Below are 17,942 nucleotides of genomic sequence, written 5' to 3' on the forward strand. Positions count from 1 at the left end.
TCCTTCTCAAAAGGTTTAGTGTGAGTAGGCTTCAGAAAGGAATACTCTTTTAATAGAAGTAACGTTCTTCTTTTTTACCTTGTTAAGAGGGCTGTAATTAAACATTATTGGTGGTTAATCAAATATATGGCTAATATTGTTATATAACAGTGAAAAAAGCCAAACAGTTACTTCTTCAAATTTCTGCTAGACTAAATCAAAAGTGTTGGTTATCCAGTGAGTGTCATTTTAAACTAACTGCAAGTCTTTTTCTGGGAAAGTTTAAGAGCTAAAAACTTGTGAAAGTACAAAAAATGTTCAATTAAACCTAAGGAGTATGTTATTCTGGCAGTGTATGTGTTTAGTATGTCAAGTATTTGTTTGATACTGGCTGAATACACACCGGTGAGACTGCTACATAATAAAAGTCAAAAGCAAGACATGAATAAATAAGAGTAGTACATAATATAGAGACAAATAGTAACACAAGAATATAATAATAAGTTCCACTCTCTCTCTGTAGTCGTTGCCCTTTCCTTTACAACATATTTGATATGAATTATTTGCCACTGCATAATAACACTCACATTTCACTAAAAATCTCTGAAAATAAAAGTGAATAACGGGGTTAAACAAAGCAGCAAACTAAAAGATTTAGAGGAGTTGGAGCTCAGGAGTCAACATCTGAATGAAAACAAGGACCATCTGTGCGCTGCCTCATTAAATGTGCAAGACCCCGTCCTATTGGCGGGTCTAACCGGTACCTAGCTATTTCCCCACAGCAGATTGCAGGTGGCCAAGCATCGAAAGTCTGAACTGCATTCCTTACCCCGGTTGCCTTCTAATTAGGCTTAAGGGCAAGGAGGAGCCTCGGGAGGACCTGAAAGGGGATTCAGGATGGAGGGAGATGGTGTGAGATCTCACATGGATGGAAGTGAACACTGAGTCTGATAGAAAGTGAGAGATGGAAAAAGAGAGAGGCGAGGGAAGTGCTGGGAAAAGGTGGAGACTGAGAAGAGAGAAGATGGGAGAGAGGAGGTACTCGGTTTGGCCGCTTTACCTCTCAATTCTGACAAGGTAGAGAATTGTTTCATCATTGTACGGATGAGTAAACTTGTCAGCGCTGGCGAGCACACCGATTTCCTTTCAAGACTGCAAAACAAAAGCCTGCAAAAGAAGAAAGACTATAAGAAGAGATGAGCAGTTCAGGATGATAGAAATCTGGTCGCAACTTTCCTCTGAGACCCCACAGCAGTTGGTGATTATAATAAAATCTTTCTTCTGTAGAGTGTTAAGTGTGCGTCGGTGGATGATGATGATTGCATGTTTCCGTCTGCGATCTGTTTCATTATTAATCTGATGACCCACATGTGATTTACTGCCTATAAGGTGTCCGACCGAGATGAAGGCACGATGAAAGCGTTTTAAATAGATGAAATGATTTTAAATAACCAACAAGATATAGAAGATTACAACCATATATATCCCCGGGCGCCTGTCATGGGCAGCCCACTGCTCCCTATATACTAGGGATGGGTGAAATTCAGAGAACAAATTTCCCCACTGCGGGACTAATAAGGGATTGTTTAATCTTTTAATAATATCTAAACCGAAAAACAGTTCTCAAAGGATTTCATTGGCGTTCGGGGTCCAAATTAGGATGAACTTTTTTATTACAAATGACCTGACTTAATGCTTTAAAGGATTAGGGTTACATGCATCAACACACACTCTCTCTCTCTCTCATAAACACACACACACACACACACACACACACACACACAGCTTGGGTGGACCTAGAAACATAAGCAAGTCTTTCATGAGATCAGCCTCTACCTGAGCAATAAAGAGCCATCTGTGCTTTGAATAAACTGATGATGGCAACACACATACACACACACACACGCACACACACGCACACACACACACACATGCACAGGGTGGAAAGACACAGAGAAATGCTTGTTTCTGTCACTTCCCACCTTCAGCGTCGTGGCACTGCAGAGTGAATGTAAGGTCAGGTTATTTCTCTCTCTGTGCATTTTATAGTAGCCAACCTAAACCTGACCAGCAGTCCAACAGCAGCAAGAAGAGGGTGAAAGGGACGGTTAAAATGAAGTAAGCTGCTCATAAACCATTGAGACACATCAGGACGAAACTGACCAGGTTGGTTGGTTTACTTTCTCCGGTTGTCATTTGATTTGTTTGATGAAGTAAGAATTTCTTTATGTCAAAGCCTCTCCTACATCTGTTTCTTACTTTCTTTAAAGTCTCAACAGTTGGATGGACTGCCATGAAACGATGTAGCCTACAAACATTCATGTTCCCCACAGGATGAACCATAACAACTTTGGTGATCCTCTGGCTTTTCCTCGAGAGCACTTTGTGTTGTGTGCTAATTAGCAAATGTTAGCATGCTAACAGACTAAACTATGATGTTGAACATGGTAAACATTACACCAACATGCTGACATGTTAGCATTCAGCACAAAGCACCGCTGTGGCTGAGTGCAGCCTCACAGGGCTGCTGGCATGTCTGTATGGATTCTTAAGTCTTGTTTCCTTCTGAAATACTGGACACCCTGAACTGTCAAACTACTAAAAATCCTGAAAGTGAAACAATCTGAGAAAGTAAAATCCTTTATTGGTTGAACTGCTCACAGTTTGTGTCCATGACCTGTAAATATTCACCACGACTAGACTTATAAAATGAATTTTAAGGGCCAGAAGCCTAAAGGTTTGGCAACCACTGCTATAAAATGTACATTGTTGTAACAGGGAGTTTCAGCGCTCTGGTGATGATCTGTACATGCAACACAACACCTGTGAAGATGCTGCCTGAGGATGTGACAGATGCAGACAACATGAGAAAACAGGAGGATGTCTTCTATAAAAGCCATATTTATTAATCTATGGTTTAGGAATTATGGGTTGCTCATCTTTTTGTGGGTGCATCTCCACGACACCAAAGGAGCAGTCATGATTCTATGAACCTCAAGAGTTTCAGTTTTTTTTGAAAAGACAATCCACCATGTTTAAACGGTGGCTTTTGGCCCTGTTGGCCCGGGTCGGCCTCATTGTGCTGGGCCTCTGCTGCTGTCTGTCCCTGTTCTACCTCCTCGCCTGTAAGCCGACGTCACGCGGCAGCCAGCAGTCTCTGCTGTGGTCTGGAGGGGCCACCAGTAAGGAGGGATACATGGCCCTGTTGCAGGAGAGGGAGGACTCTCACAGACATTACATCAACAGCCTGACGAAGCAGATAGCCCAGCTGAAGGAGGCTCTCCAGGAGAGGACGCAGCAGCTTCAAGAGTCCCTGGAAAAAGCTAAAACAAGAGGGATTCTGCCTCAGGGTCTGGAGAGTCTGCACAAAACCCCAACACAGACTGACCTGAAGGTAGGAAAACAGGACACAGGATGGTGGCGATGCAAAATAGATGGAGGAGTACCATGGACTGATGAGATAAATGATGTGTGACGTTGTAGATGTAGTAGTAAATGTTACACAATTCCCTCCAGGATTTCTTGCGCTCCCAGCTGAACCAGGCGGAGGTGATCTCAGGTGTACAGCTGCCCAGCGAATACGCAGTGATACCTTTTGAAACTTTCACCCTGCGGAGGTGAGTGGAACCGCCGTCCGTCGGTAAGGACAACAGCAGAGCGATCAAAGCCTCCAAGGGTACTTCTGATGTCAGGTCCTACCTCATGCCTCTTCATAAAGTGTGTTAAATTTGTTGTCCTGTCACTCAGAGTGTACCAGCTGGAGACGGGGCTGACGAGGCACCCGGAGGAGAGGCCTGTGAGGAGAGACCACAGAGACGAGCTGATAAGCACAGTGGAAACAGCTCTGCACGTCCTGAACGGACCTCAGCAACACACAGACAACACCAGACGGAAGCATGCTTACTCCCCGTCCGACTTCATAGAGGGTGAGCGAGATCTCCGTTCATTCATTACATCCTCGTCAACGTTTTTGATGTTGATTCATGAGATTTAAGATTCAAGAGTTTCTGTTTCTATAGATCGACTTACAAAAAACACAATGACAGCTTCATCGATCTCATCAATGCACGCTTCTCATGATATTTTTCTGGCTCTGATTGGCTGATTGTTTTTACAACCAGCGATACAGCCGTCAATGAGCACAACACCAACACCTATTTGAATCAGTCAGTGAGTGATTCAGAGGCCTAGAACCAGGATAGGAAACAAGAGCATCCAGAGGAAACCACAATGGGAAAAAAGGGTAAAATCCAGGACATTCTTTCCTTTACATGGATACATGGTACTTGGTCATTCTACAACGCAGGGTTGCACAACGAGATGCTTTGCATATGTGGGGAAAATATTAAATGAATATCCTTGTAAACATATGTGATTTGTAAATAGTAAAGTCCTCATTTTTACTCAAGAAGAACTTTAATGGCAAGCATTTTCTATTTGGAGTTGAAAGTGTCTTCTAAAAGTTGATGTTTTATTTTAGACAGAAGGTATTCAAATTATGTAATAGCTCATCATTACATCTGTGCTGTTGCCATTAAACCCAGTGCAATCACAAAGCAACACTTCAGCCTCTGTCCGAAACAGGTCATCCTTTATCAACATCTTTAAAACACTGGGAACGCTTTATTTTCAATCATTTCCTTACAATCACCTAGAAAATTCTCTGTGAAGGACTGTGTCATTTTGTAATAATTATAGGGAAAGGAAGTTTAGTTTAGTTTGTTGTGTTGTGTTAATGAGCAGGAAGAACTTTGAAACTATTTTTTTAAACCTTTAATGACTACTTAGTACTAAAAAATAAGGACATTTATTGCATATGTTGAATTATTGACAAAATTAACATTTTTGCATATTCAACTAACCTGCTGGTTACAGACTAATAGACTCAACGTTAATAATTGGTATTAAATAATTGGAAATTCACCTATTAAAAACTGTGTCAATACTGACACAATTTTTTGACACAATTGTAGAAATAAATATGAGACCGATGAAATAAAGTGCAGTCTGTCTCTGTCACAGGGATGACCCGTACAGTACGGGACAGGGGAACCGTCTACGAGCTGACGTTTAAAGGCGACGGCCCGCGGGGCTTCACACAGCTCGTGCTCTTCCGGCCGTTTGGTCCCATGATGAAGGTGAAGAGCGAGAGCATGGATACCCGCAGCATGCTCATCAACATCATCGTACCTCTTTCCAAGAGGCCGGACACATTCAGGCAGTTCATCAACAACTTCAGGTATCATTTGTAAAGTGGGATAACAAGCTGGCACACATACTGCGATTGTATCAGGGCCTTATTGATCTCACATTGACAGTGCTGAGTGAATCCTTGTCTTAATAGAGTAGCTTGGTTGAAAGTCAATAACGCTCCTCTCCACTTCAGATAAAATTAGGTGTTTATAGACTATAAATTTGTGAGTCTAATTGTTGTCCTTATCTAATAAAAAGAGTAATTTGTCTCTAGATAAAGTGGTATAGAAGTGGGCCTAACACATGTATATTTGTATTGTGTTTTGGGATCAGAGAAGTGTGCATCCAGCAGGACGGCAGGGTTCATTTGACTGTTGTCTACTTTGGTCGAGATCAGATAGATCAGGTGAAAGCCATGCTGGACCAGACCACAAGGTAATGTAGTGATTTGTAGTGATGTTTAATCATCCGCTAATGTCACATTAGTCATGTTCCTATTCACATATTTCTATGCCCATTTTGATGCGAAAAATTGAATGGAAACGGAAAAATTTGATAAAACTTCCTCAAATGCAAAAATAGTCTCTAAACTCGCTTGAGGTGGTTTCTGCATTTGCCGAAAAAAGAATATAGCACCAACGTCAAATCAAACTATGCAGTAGCCGAGTTTATTCACTACGAACCAGTTGATGGAAATAAGGCTAATTTGCATTTTGCTTAAAACTTGCTTGACAATTGCATGTAAACACAGCATGTATTTTCTCTTCTAGTCTTTAAAAGCTACAAATATATTCTGTGCATCTCTTTGTTTCATGTAATTTAAGAAAAGGCGAGCCAGGTTTTGTGTCTCACAATAGACACAATAGATGAGGTGCTTTCATTTCAGTTTCTACCTGGTAAAGAATTATTTGTGGTCCTGGGTGACTTTCCTTTCTTCTTATGTATTTCTCTTGGTATTCATTTCAGGGTCACATATTGACCTCTTAAATAGAGCCTGTCCATGAGCCCGTCCAGGATCCAGAGATGGGACAAAGTCACTGTTTTGAAAGTTATTTAACACCAAATCGTTAACTTTAAGTCATTATGTGCCCTTCACCAAACTATATACCATTTCAATTGTGTAACAGCACAGGAGTACAGTAAATAATTAAGGCTTTTTTGATTACTTTCAAAGCAAAATGATCAGGTTTGACCAGAGCTAGTCAGTCTGAAGTATCACGTGTTGTCTGTCTGCTAGTCTGCACTGATCGACTGCTGTCGGACTGATTCGGTGTCTATTTTCAAGTCAGGACAATGAAGAGTTGATTAGTTGCATATTTTTTTAAACAATTTTTCATTCTTGGGCTTCAAGACGATATCGAGTCAAAACAGCATTGATATTACTCTTCAGATTTCAGATTCATGACCTGAGTTGAAGTCATGTGACACGAGTCCACACTTCCCGCAAGATGATGATCATGCAATGACACTGATGCCTCAATGACATGATATCAAGAGAGCCAATACAATTTCTGTAAGACTATATCGAAAAACGTCTCTTCTCTGCTCTTTTGGCATTCACTCTCACAGATGGGTCTGAAAAAAATAACAACATAATGCTGCAACAGTGTGATGAGACTTTATGTCTGGAGATTATTTTTTTTGAAATGATTATTCACTTAAGATTTCAATTAAAAACACTCAGATGCATCAGATAACTGTCTATGTAAACACAGATTATCCCATGACAGCCCTTCTGATTTCCTCTTCTTCTTCAGAGAGACTCGGTTCAGGAGCTTCACTTTGATCCAGCTGAATGAGGAGTTTTCTCGTGGGCGTGGTTTAGACGTGGGCGCCAGGGCATGGAGGCACAGCCAAAATGTCCTGCTCTTCTTCTGTGACGTTGACATCCACTTCACCGCTGACTTCTTAACTTCCTGTCGTCTCAACGCAGAGCCTGGTGAGAGAGGGCTGCTTCCCTTTCAAGCACTTTTGCCACATCTTCAAGTGATGCTATCCAGCCTGATTTCCTACAACAGTCTGTTTCTCCAAGAATAAAACAATTTAGGTTAAATTAGACGAGCTGGGGTGAGAACAGGTTGTCAGCTCGTAGAAATTCAATGTCACACCTGGTGCCTCATATGCTGCCTGCACTCTGTTTCTGCCGGTTTTTGTTGCACTATCCTCATAATGAAAATGATAAGCCAGAGGTTTCATTTTGTCCCTATCTGTATCTGCATTTATCAGAGATCAGGGAGCAGTCAGTCATTTTTTTTCTTTGTTCAGGCCTGGATGTTATTGTTGCTCATACTAAAGATCCAGTTCTTATTCTTCTCACTCCAGTCAAACCTCCGCTGGAGCTGCAAGTAATGAAAAATGCATCACTTCCTGGCTGCCAAGGGTTTTAAACGGAAAAATGTGTTTAAGATTGAAATATGAAAAATGTTAATAGTTTAAAAAAATAATATTTACACTATCAAATGTATGTGAATGGTTTTAACTGTTTTTCCCTCTAGGTAAGAAAGTGTACTATCCAGTGCTCTTCAGCCAGTACAACCCCTCTATTATCTACAGTAATCAGACACGTCTACCCTCTGTTCAACAACAACTGGTAAGTAGAAAAACAAATACATACAAATAGCTAAATTCACTCGAATTTATTAGAATTAATTGTCAGGATGTCATCAAGATGTAACAGACTGACTTGTTTCTTGTCTCAGGTGATGAGGAAGGACACTGGATTCTGGAGAGACTTTGGGTTTGGCATGACATGCCAGTACAGGTCTGATTTCCTCAACATAGGTAATGGAAACGCTTGTGTCATCACCTATTTCACAAATTTCATGTGTTGTAAGACATAATACAGTTAAATATTACAAGACACATACCGTGTAGCAAAAAAAGTACAGGACTCAATTTTGATTTTAACTTACCCATTGAACAAGCATACCTAAAGTTAGAAGTACAATTTGCCTCATTTTATGTTGATAAATCAGTACTTATAGTAAGAAATAAATTCCCTACATGCTAGATTGAGAAAACTGAGTCCTCCTGCTGCGGAGCCGTGCCGACTGTGCCTACATGTACCAGGATGCATTGCATGCGAGTGGCGATTTTGCTACGTCTGATTTATAAACAAAAAAAAACGTCAATGAAGGAAATATAGCTACACCCAAACACAAAACAACAACCGTACACTCTCTGAATTCAAGTGTCTCTTATACACCAAACTAAGAACGACGTAATTGCCTCGTTAAACTCGTCGTAAAACACACTTCATTCAAACTGGACAGAAACAAAATAAAACTCTTTCCTAAACTATTTCCACTGTTCCAACAATCAGCAACTCTGGTTTGGTTGAAATAAATCCTTAATTCACTGAGTAAGACGTGAAAATATGCTGCTGAATCCTCATCATTGAGAGGCCTCTCTCTGGCTGAATACGGCTGAATATCCAAGTCAGCCAAAACACTGTATAATGTACACTGTAAACAATCCTCATCCGTAACATCCTCTTTACCTATATTTTGGGAAGCCATTTTCGCGGTTGGAGAAGTTATAGTTGTATGCACTGATTCTCAGTGCACACGTTTAAACTTCTCTACTTCCTGGCAGGTGGTTTTGACCGTAACATCAAAGGTTGGGGGTTGGAGGACGTGCACCTCTACAGGAAGTACCTTCACAGTAAGCTGATGGTGATACGCTGTCCGTCTCGCGGCCTTTTCCACTTGTGGCACGAGAAGAACTGTGCAGACGAGCTCCCTCCAGACAAATACAAGATGTGTATGCAGACCAAAGCCATGAGCGAGGCCTCGCACGGCCAGCTGGGGGAGCTGCTCTTCAAACGAGAAATTGAGGTTCATTTGAGCTCCCAGAAGCAGAGGAACAGAGCAACATGATGGGGACAATAAAATAGGGCTTTGGTGACGTTATTAGTCACTGTTCTGTAAGTTCACGATAATGTATGTTTACTTACATTAACTATTCAGCTTCAAACAACAGATGATTTACTGGGATTATTGTTCTCCATATGGACACATAAACTTGTGAAAATAATCACTGATATATTTTGTGTGAATACAAATATGACCTATTGGTGTGCTGTATGTTTTCTTTCCATAGAAAAGTCAAAGTGGGGATGTGGCAAAAAAGTTCTCTAAATAGTTTGTGTGGTTTAATGTGGTTTTCTTAAGGTAGTTCCCAAACTTTTGCTGTAATGCCCCCCCCCCCCCCCTGAAAGCAGCAAAAAAAAAACTTTCCCAGTTTGTATCAACCAGTAATAATAATAACATTATCAACAGCCTAACTTCAATTACATTTTTGGATTTTCTTGCAAAAGACAAAAGAACAATGTCTCTCTTGCTATATTTACAGTGAACTCAAGAGCGAGATACACTTGTTTATATTTTGTTAACACTTTATAATAAGGGTGCAAATTAAATAATTAAGTAATCCTTAACTAATGCATGACTCTTGATTAAATTAATGAAGAATGTATCATACATTTCTGTTTCTCACCATCAACAAATGATTAAGTAGCTTTAACTGTGTGTGATTAGTTCACACTTAATAGATCATTGATTGAGGAATGTTTATTCATAGTTACTATATACATTAATTGTAGTGTAATAACGTTAAAAGTAGACTATATTTCGGAACCATGGATTTACTTTGAAAAGCAGCATAGTACAAGTCCTCATAGAAATATGAAGCTATTAGATACAAACATTTTTATACATGAGAAATGTGATGCATTAATTTTATTATATTTTAATAAGAATGACATTAGCTTGTTGACCATAACTGGTTGTTTTTTCTGCCCTGTCACCAGTCGGAAGGCATCAGATCTCTCTTGTGTCTTTATTGTTCAAAAGTAAATCTGATTCACACTTTTACCACAGCAGACATTTTGTCTTGCTATAGCAGACACATTGTGTTACACTGATAATAATGATTTCTCACATATTGCACATAGACCTATCATTTGTGTGTATACTGTGTTCAGGCCTATACCCAGAAGATACCACCTAAACACCATAAAGAAACATTGAGGGAATTCCCACACGGTTATCATTGATGATATAGTACTGATGTCAGTTTATTAGCTCTGCAGACACACAGGGAGGGGCAACTCTGTATCAGCTGAGTGTCAACACAGGCACGCGATAGGCCCAAAACTCCTCTCCCACTTCCCCTGTCCCATGCTGCATTCAGGTACACCTCGGAAATTCCATACAGTGTCTGTCCAATGATAGAAAAGACTTCCCAGGCACTCATCTTTCTGTTCACTTGACAAAAAGGAACAACACAAGTAAATTTCAACTACAGTTTGTCTTTGAATAGCATAACAAATGCAACATTTACAAATAGAAATGGGCCTTTTAAACCAAAGAAAATTGTCATTTAAAGAAGCTTAGTTTGGTTAAATCATTAAGGGTATTTGTCCTTATGTTGGATTTCTCCAGTGTTTCAAGTAACAAATAAGGATAATTGCGGAAAGTAAACTTTGAGTTCAGATCAGATGGAGGTCTGATCTGTCAGAGTCTGATGAGTGCACTCTCAGTAAATTGTATGTTTGAGGTGGTGACAGGCCACCAAGCACAAAGCACTACCACAAAGTAGATAGTTCATCCAGCTGTTTCTGTGGCAATGCAGATCCAGGTCCTGAAAAGAATGGAGCTCACCATCTACTGGAGAGGTTGGACCTTCTTCACGGGATCTCCTCCTCAATAAAACACCCGACCTGCATTTAGACACAGGCTTATAGTCGCCGTTCTGTTTCCTTCATATTTCATAAATGTTTCTCTTATGTTGTACGACATCATACTAGAGCAGCATCAAAGTACGCACTGAATGAATGCAAATACTTATTATATATACAATATATATTAGAAATGATTTGTTACTCTCTAATTCCAAATTACAATTTTTTGGTTCTAACAAAATACGCTTAGCATTACACGAAGCATGAAAATGTAATTCAGCTTAGCCAATATTTGAGTAAGCAATAAAACATATGCGACACATTAAACCTACAAACCTTACAGTAAGCACATACAATACATTTTTGCTTGAGACATAGATATTCACAGGCCACAGTAAAATACTAGAAAAAAGTAACTTTGTTGCTGACAGACGACAAACTAGCAAAATAGAACTGAGAAGCTAACATTAGCTTACGGGGTATGAGAAGTGCAGCTAACTCTAATTAAGACTCTAAATAAGACCAATAAGATGCTAATTAAGACTTGACTGCAATGAAACTGTTTCACAGCATCTGAAGACTGCTTGACTTCAATAACTGGTTTGACTTAGTTTCTACTGTTTCTCAGCTTTTGCAAAGCACAGTGTTGTTACACGGACCAAATACTTTTCGCTCAACATGGCGACTCGGAGGGACTCCCTTCCGACATTGCGTGTTTCCTCGCGTTTCATAACAGAAATAAAAGCATTGTGTTGAAACTTAAGTCAATAGTTCAATTGTATACAAATGTATTATTTTCTATTTAAACCCATGTTGTTCAGTTGGGTCATAAGGGCTTTACTCAGGATAACTTTGATCACAGGGGACCAGCCGGTAGACAGTAATCAGTGATAGCTTTAGATAACACTAGTGGTGGAAAGGACCCTGCATAACTAAGTACATGTAATCAAGTAAGCTACTGTAGCCATGTCCAATTTTGAGGTACTTGTATTTCAATTTTTTCAATATCCACTACATTAATTTGACAACTTGCGTTACCAGTTACTCTGCATATTCAGAATATATATGCAAAATATCATCAACAAATGAAATATGAAATACCTTCAGCAGCTGCAACATTAACATGCGTACAATAATCTATCTGTGATAATAGGCTAGTACAATATAATACATAGGCTATATAGGCTATGTTATTGTGAAATGGTCCATTCTGAATAATTCATAATTTTGCTTTTGATGCTTTAAGTATATTTTAATGATAATACGGTACATTCTTTTAATACAGGACTTTTACTTGTACCAGCGTATTTCTACAATGTGGTATTGCTGCTTTTACAAAAGTAAAGTAGGCTACTTCTCCCACCATTGACTAACACATATAAGTAGGGAATTAAACAGAAACACATGATATAGTTGAAACACTCGGTTGTCAGTTAATTGATTAGTATTGTGAGGATTAATCACCAAACCAAAGTAACAATAAACCAGCTCAGAGTTTCCACAAAACTGTCTTTATTTTTCCCAGCGTTACATGAAGGCAGCATTAACCCGGAGCGCTCGTCTCTCTCGTGCCTCATAATGTGTCTCATCCGAGGACAGGACGCTGTAATGAGCTGAAGAAATCCTGCAGTGTTATGATGATGGTTTGTGAGCGGCTGGGAGGGTGAGCGGCTCTTCGCTTGTGTGGTGGTCTTAGATTAGATTATTTAGACTGTAGCTCAGTGTTATTACAGTAGTACTACATCTTTGATCCCCGGTAGTTTTAGTTTATCGGACAGTCCCCGGAGTGCGGTGGTAGCACAATGACACTGTTTTAATTTTGTGCTGGAGTAGCGAGACATGTGCGGCAGAAAGACCGCTACTCGTGTCGCCTAAAGGCAGCCGGGACCGGACATTTTTGATGAAGACAGAGGCCAGAAGAAGGAGACGCAACATGTTTGAAGCTGCGGGGATCCCCCTCATCGTGCTGGACTTTATCTGTCTCATCCTCGGTATGTGAACCGGATCCACCCCTGTCTGTTAAACCGACCCTTTAATCCGTTTTGTTTAATTATAAAGAATTGCAGCTTGTTAAAGTGGACTTCCTTTATCACCAAACTCCTACAGCAACTATTCTGCTATAGACTTATTACATGAAGTTGCTGAAACAAATCAAATGATTTGCATACACGTCACACATAGACACTGGAGGCTTGAGGTTTCAGGGAACGAGGCCGGAAGATGGAAAAAAAGGGCAACAAAGTCTGCGTGTGTGTTCCCCCCCCCCCCCCCCGAGCAACGCTGTATTTTTAGCTCAGTGTTTGTAGTGTAATCATTGCACAGAGACGAGCTGCAGGGCTGCTAAATGTAACTGTACAATACTGCAGTAAAAGTGCATTAGAGAAAACCTTTGCACTGCCACAGTTCAGTTTGATAGCTGCCATAAAGTTAGAGAGAGGTTTAAACACACAGAAATCTCTCCCTGTCATTCATCTGCGCTCGCTCTTCCTGCTTAGTCATTGTTCTGTGGTCGGGTTAGGTAAAGTTATAAAGATATTGACAGATTCGGTTCAATAAATCGTTAACGAAACGTTGCTAAAATACAAGCGATACCGCCCTGTAACCGTAGTGAGGTAGACAACAAGCTACAACCTTAATTGAATTAAAACGGGCCGTCTTACGGACTCCTCCGAGCTGTGTTAACGATGTATTGAACCGGGAAGTCCGAATCTGTCAATATCTTTCTAACTTTACCTAAGTCTGTGGTCGCCTGTGCTGCTGACTGGGCACCGATCCTCACATTTTGTTGTTAAAATAAATGTGGAGGAAAGTACAATATCTCTCTTTGGAATGTAAAGTAGAACTATTATGTAGCATATAATGGTAAGGTATCTAAAAATCGGAAAAAGTATAGTACTTGAATTTACTTAATTACATTACAACACTATGTAAAACGGACTTTTAATCTCTGTGAGGCTCTTTCCTTGTACAAAGGTCATACCCTATTAATATGTCTTCCGTGCTTAACTTACCACTTAATTCATTATTTGTCTTACTTATTAAGCCAAACTCCTGGTTAAATACAATTACATATAAGTACGCAGCGTCAACAACTGTCAACTGAAACACAGACAGGTATAACATCAAAACATTAATAAGTAAAAAATAAACAATCAGACAGCGGACATTATTCATCTTTTTGCATTTTAGGTGGAGGACGGACTCATCCCAATAAGATTAACTGCATGTTCAGATCAGCATAGTCCACGGATGTCATTCACAGCCAGTTTTAGTTTCTTAAGAATTCCATAAAACCGCAGTCTGTGAAATATGCCCTGCAGTGGGTTTAAATGAGCGAGTCGAAACAAAGGTCTATGACAGCAGTGATCATAAGAATGCCTGGCATTGCATTGCTGACTTCAGGTTTGCCAAATGTCTTTTTTTGTGTGAGAAGAACAACAAAAATGTCAAACCACAGCAAGTTGAAAGATGTTTTAGGTGTGCTTGGTGGTGATTCCTGGACAGATTAACACAATAACAAACCTCATCAGCTGATCTCACCTTCATAGTTCTAGTATCTTAAGTCAAACATCACCTTTGCAATATACTTATGTTGTAAAGTCTTTCAATTCAGTCATTGTGCAGCTAAATAAAAACCCACAAGTCAACAGCTTCTATTACCCTAAGGTGGGAAAACGCCTATGTGATGCCAGCGTTTCACGTTTCCTGTGACTAAAACTTCAAATGATAGCGTTGTGTAATAGTGGCAGTGGCTCAGACCTCTGAGTCACACCAGTATTTGCAGCTGCTTGTAAACATGATGTGCATTTTGATGATAGACGATAGAAGACAAACCGACAAAGAGGTGGAATTTATACAAATGATCTGCCTCTTTCTTTATTTTAACAGTTGGACTTCCATTTTTTATCCTCACCCCTCAACACAACCCTTTCAAGCGGGGTTTCTTCTGTAACGATGAGTCCATCAGATACCCCCTCAAAGAGGACACCATATCCTACCAGCTGCTGGGAGGAGTCATGATCCCCTTCACGCTCATCGTGGTAAGACAACAGTCTTCCATATGTTCTCTGACCTTGAAATGTCAGTAGGTGAGGTCACTTATTGTTTCCTCTTCTCCTCTGTTGGCAGATCGTCTGCGGCGAGTGCCTTTCTGTTTACATGTCTCGCATCAACAACCAGTCTTTGGGGACCAAGTATGTAGCGTGTGTCTACAAAGCCGTGGGGAGCTACGTGTTTGGAGCAGCTGCTAGCCAGTCTCTGACGGACATAGCCAAGTACTCCATCGGTCGTCTGCGGCCAAACTTCCTGGCTGTATGCAAACCGGTATGGAATAGCATCAACTGCAATGCTGGCGGATACATCGAGAACTTCACCTGCACCGGAGACAAGTTCCTGGTAGATGAGGCCAGGTAATGGTCCTGAACACGGCGGCACCAGCTTCTTTTTTTAGGAGGGGAAATGCATACTCAGTTTCTTTGGACTGATTTATAACATTATTAGCTTTGCGTAATAGTAGAGTCTCTCTGGGAGGAGCCTGATCATTTAAGAGTGGCCAGTCATTTGCATTACTTTGCAATATATGTAACTACTATGGCAATCTTAGTACTTAGTATAGCAATTTCATTAAGTTACAGTGTTTACAAGAGACAAATTAAAAGGAGAATCGTCAAAATGTATGCAGTTGACCGAGATATTTCCAGTCTCTTAGTCCCCAAAACTCTAAATCACACACTTTCCACAATGCAATACAATAAATTGGGATTTGAAAAAATAACTTAATTGAGCGTTTCTGGCGAATTGAAATGTCAACAGAAGTGGAACAAAAGTTGCATATAAAAGCAACTTCAAAATACTTTTAAATCTAGAATACTAGCATTATGAACATCTACTATTTATAAATGAGCCATTAAAAAGAGGTACTAAATACTATAGACACCAACATTAATAATTGACTATAAAGAGTGTCTTTTCATTGGACCCTCCCTACCTGGTAGACGCCCAAACTTTAGGCTTTTTGTCAAAAATGTGTCGTCACATTAGAATCATGACATCAGTTATTTCCAGATGAAGCTCCTCTAGAGTCACAGCAGACATCACACAACTATAGTCGCTAAATCATGCTCCTTGCAACTAGCAAACTGATTCTGATGTGTGAAATGAGTGGAGTTCCCCTTTAATCCATTTCTAAACAATATCAACATGGTAAAATGACAGTGAAATAGAGTTTGATTATGATAGACCTTCGTTATGAATGAATGGAAAGTGATTTGATTAAGATGATGGTGCCTAATTTCATTCTGTATCTCTTTTGTTTATTTTTTGTAGACTGTCCTTCTACTCTGGTCATTCATCCTTCTCTATGTACTGCATGCTGTTCCTGGTAGTAAGTACATGTTATCTAACTAATGAACTATATCGCCTAAATGTGGCTTATGTTTGAGTGCTAGAAATGCAAAAAACAATGATTATTCGAATCAATACCTCTGCTTGCTCTGTGTTACTGTATATACCATTAAAATGTACACTATAAATGACTAAATGTATGTATGCCTTTGTCAAAAAGTATACTTATTACAGAATGGACTACAAAATTCTCATGTACACATGTACAGCAAATATTTGCTCGGACAAAATAAACAGTTTGCCTTCTGTTGGTGTGACCCCACAGCTTTCATTGTTTCTAATATTTAATCATCTCCTCTTGCTCCTGCAGCTGTACATTCAAGCTAGACTGAGGTCAGAATGGTCGAGGCTCCTGCGTCCCACCATCCAGTTCTTCCTGACCGCCACTGCTGTGTACGTGGGTCTGTCCCGGGTGTCCGACTACGAACATCACTGGAGCGACGTGCTCACTGGCCTCCTGCAGGGAGGTTTAGTGGCCACTCTCACAGTAAGCTTCATCTAAAGAACTATTAGAATAATGGCAAAGCAAGGCGTAATGTATTTTATTACATCACAACATGCAACTGAAAGTCAGTTTATTTAAAAAGTACATTTAGAAATATGAAAGAATAAATAATTCATTAAACAGGTAGATGTAAAGGATAAACAAGGCATTTTACACAGAAACACATTAAATACAATATAAGGGAAAGTCTGATGTACTTTAATTATATATTTCCGTCTTAGTTGTACAATTAGGGGCAGCTAGGGCTCAGGGGGTAGAACAGGGTCGTCCTTCAGTCACAAAATTGTATACATCATTGGTATAATGTGTGTGTGAATGAGTGACAAATTACAAAGCACTTGTCCAGTACGGTAGAAGGTTGCTTTATAAGTGCGGTCTATTTACAAATACAATAATATGAATAACAGCAGAATGTTTTTTAATTGTGTTGCTTGTTTTTCTGCAGGTGTTCTGTGTGGCCAACTTCTTTGAACAGCCAGTGGACCCCGTAGTGTCACAGGGGGAAGAGGCCTCACACACCAATTTACAGGAAAATCCTCCCAATGGGAACCACTACGGCAGCACTGACTGAATCTGAGGCCTCAAAGACAATACTCTAGAGGGCCTGTACACCTTAAAATGGCCATGAAAGGAGCTAAAACAATGAACTGCAAGTGTTAAATATTAACTGCTTGTTGTTTCTATACAATTCTTCGACATAGTTTGCCCGGTGGAGCCGACGACGCTGCAGGCTTCAGCTGCTACCTTTGGTGTGGTCAGTAAACTTTGATTAAAAGAAGAAACGTGCACTACAGAAGATATAAAGATATAAAGAAGCAGAACCTTCTGCAGAGGTTTTGGGTAAATCAAACATGATATAATTTATGGGATGACAAAACAAAATACAGCATATTACCTGAGAAAAAGTTGCTTTTTTTTACAGTGTAAGCTTGTTGTAAATGGGGTTGCTAGTGTATATTGGTCTGACGTTGCCATCATGAATGAATGGAATTCCTTTTGCCCCGAATATAATGAGCGTCTGTGTGCGCACTGCAAGCAGGCTTGTAGAGGGCCTGGCACCTGTGAATAAGAAAACCTGGACTGTCCTTAAATTTCAAATGGAGACTGAACTCATATATATATATATATATACATATATACATATATATATATATATATATATATATATATATATATATA

The 17,942-nt window shown here is 39.8% G+C and overlaps 2 protein-coding genes across 3 annotated transcripts; both read left to right on the top strand.

The window, feature by feature from the left end:
* The first annotated feature begins 5 nt into the window (after window positions 1-5).
* On the top strand, window positions 6-9,278 carry LOC116388471 (chondroitin sulfate N-acetylgalactosaminyltransferase 1-like). Of its 2 annotated transcripts, XM_031856364.1 has the most exons (11): window positions 6-1,237; window positions 2,029-2,145; window positions 2,758-3,373; window positions 3,496-3,596; window positions 3,727-3,905; window positions 5,002-5,218; window positions 5,506-5,607; window positions 6,930-7,111; window positions 7,668-7,762; window positions 7,872-7,953; window positions 8,767-9,278. In XM_031856364.1, the coding sequence occupies exons 3-11, from the start codon at window positions 3,011-3,013 to the stop codon at window positions 9,048-9,050; spliced, it is 1,605 nt and encodes a 534-aa protein (XP_031712224.1). In that variant the 5' UTR covers window positions 6-1,237; window positions 2,029-2,145; window positions 2,758-3,010; the 3' UTR covers window positions 9,051-9,278. The 2 variants fall into 2 exon arrangements, with proteins under 2 accessions (XP_031712224.1, XP_031712225.1); XM_031856365.1 differs by lacking the exon at window positions 6-1,237 and having other exon boundaries at window positions 1,940-2,145.
* A 3,139-nt stretch (window positions 9,279-12,417) lies between these two features.
* LOC116388478 (phospholipid phosphatase 1-like) lies at window positions 12,418-17,887 on the top strand. The gene is made up of 6 exons (XM_031856379.1): window positions 12,418-12,846; window positions 14,744-14,895; window positions 14,984-15,264; window positions 16,181-16,238; window positions 16,569-16,745; window positions 17,209-17,887. Exons 1-6 carry the CDS (start codon window positions 12,756-12,758, stop codon window positions 17,332-17,334), a joined length of 885 nt encoding a protein of 294 aa, XP_031712239.1. The 5' UTR covers window positions 12,418-12,755; the 3' UTR covers window positions 17,335-17,887.
* The last annotated feature ends 55 nt before the right edge of the window (window positions 17,888-17,942 follow it).

Source organism: Anarrhichthys ocellatus, unplaced genomic scaffold, assembly GCF_004355925.1.
Source record: "Anarrhichthys ocellatus isolate YVR2014 unplaced genomic scaffold, GSC_Weel_1.0 scaffold17, whole genome shotgun sequence".
Lineage (NCBI taxonomy): Eukaryota > Metazoa > Chordata > Actinopteri > Perciformes > Anarhichadidae > Anarrhichthys > Anarrhichthys ocellatus.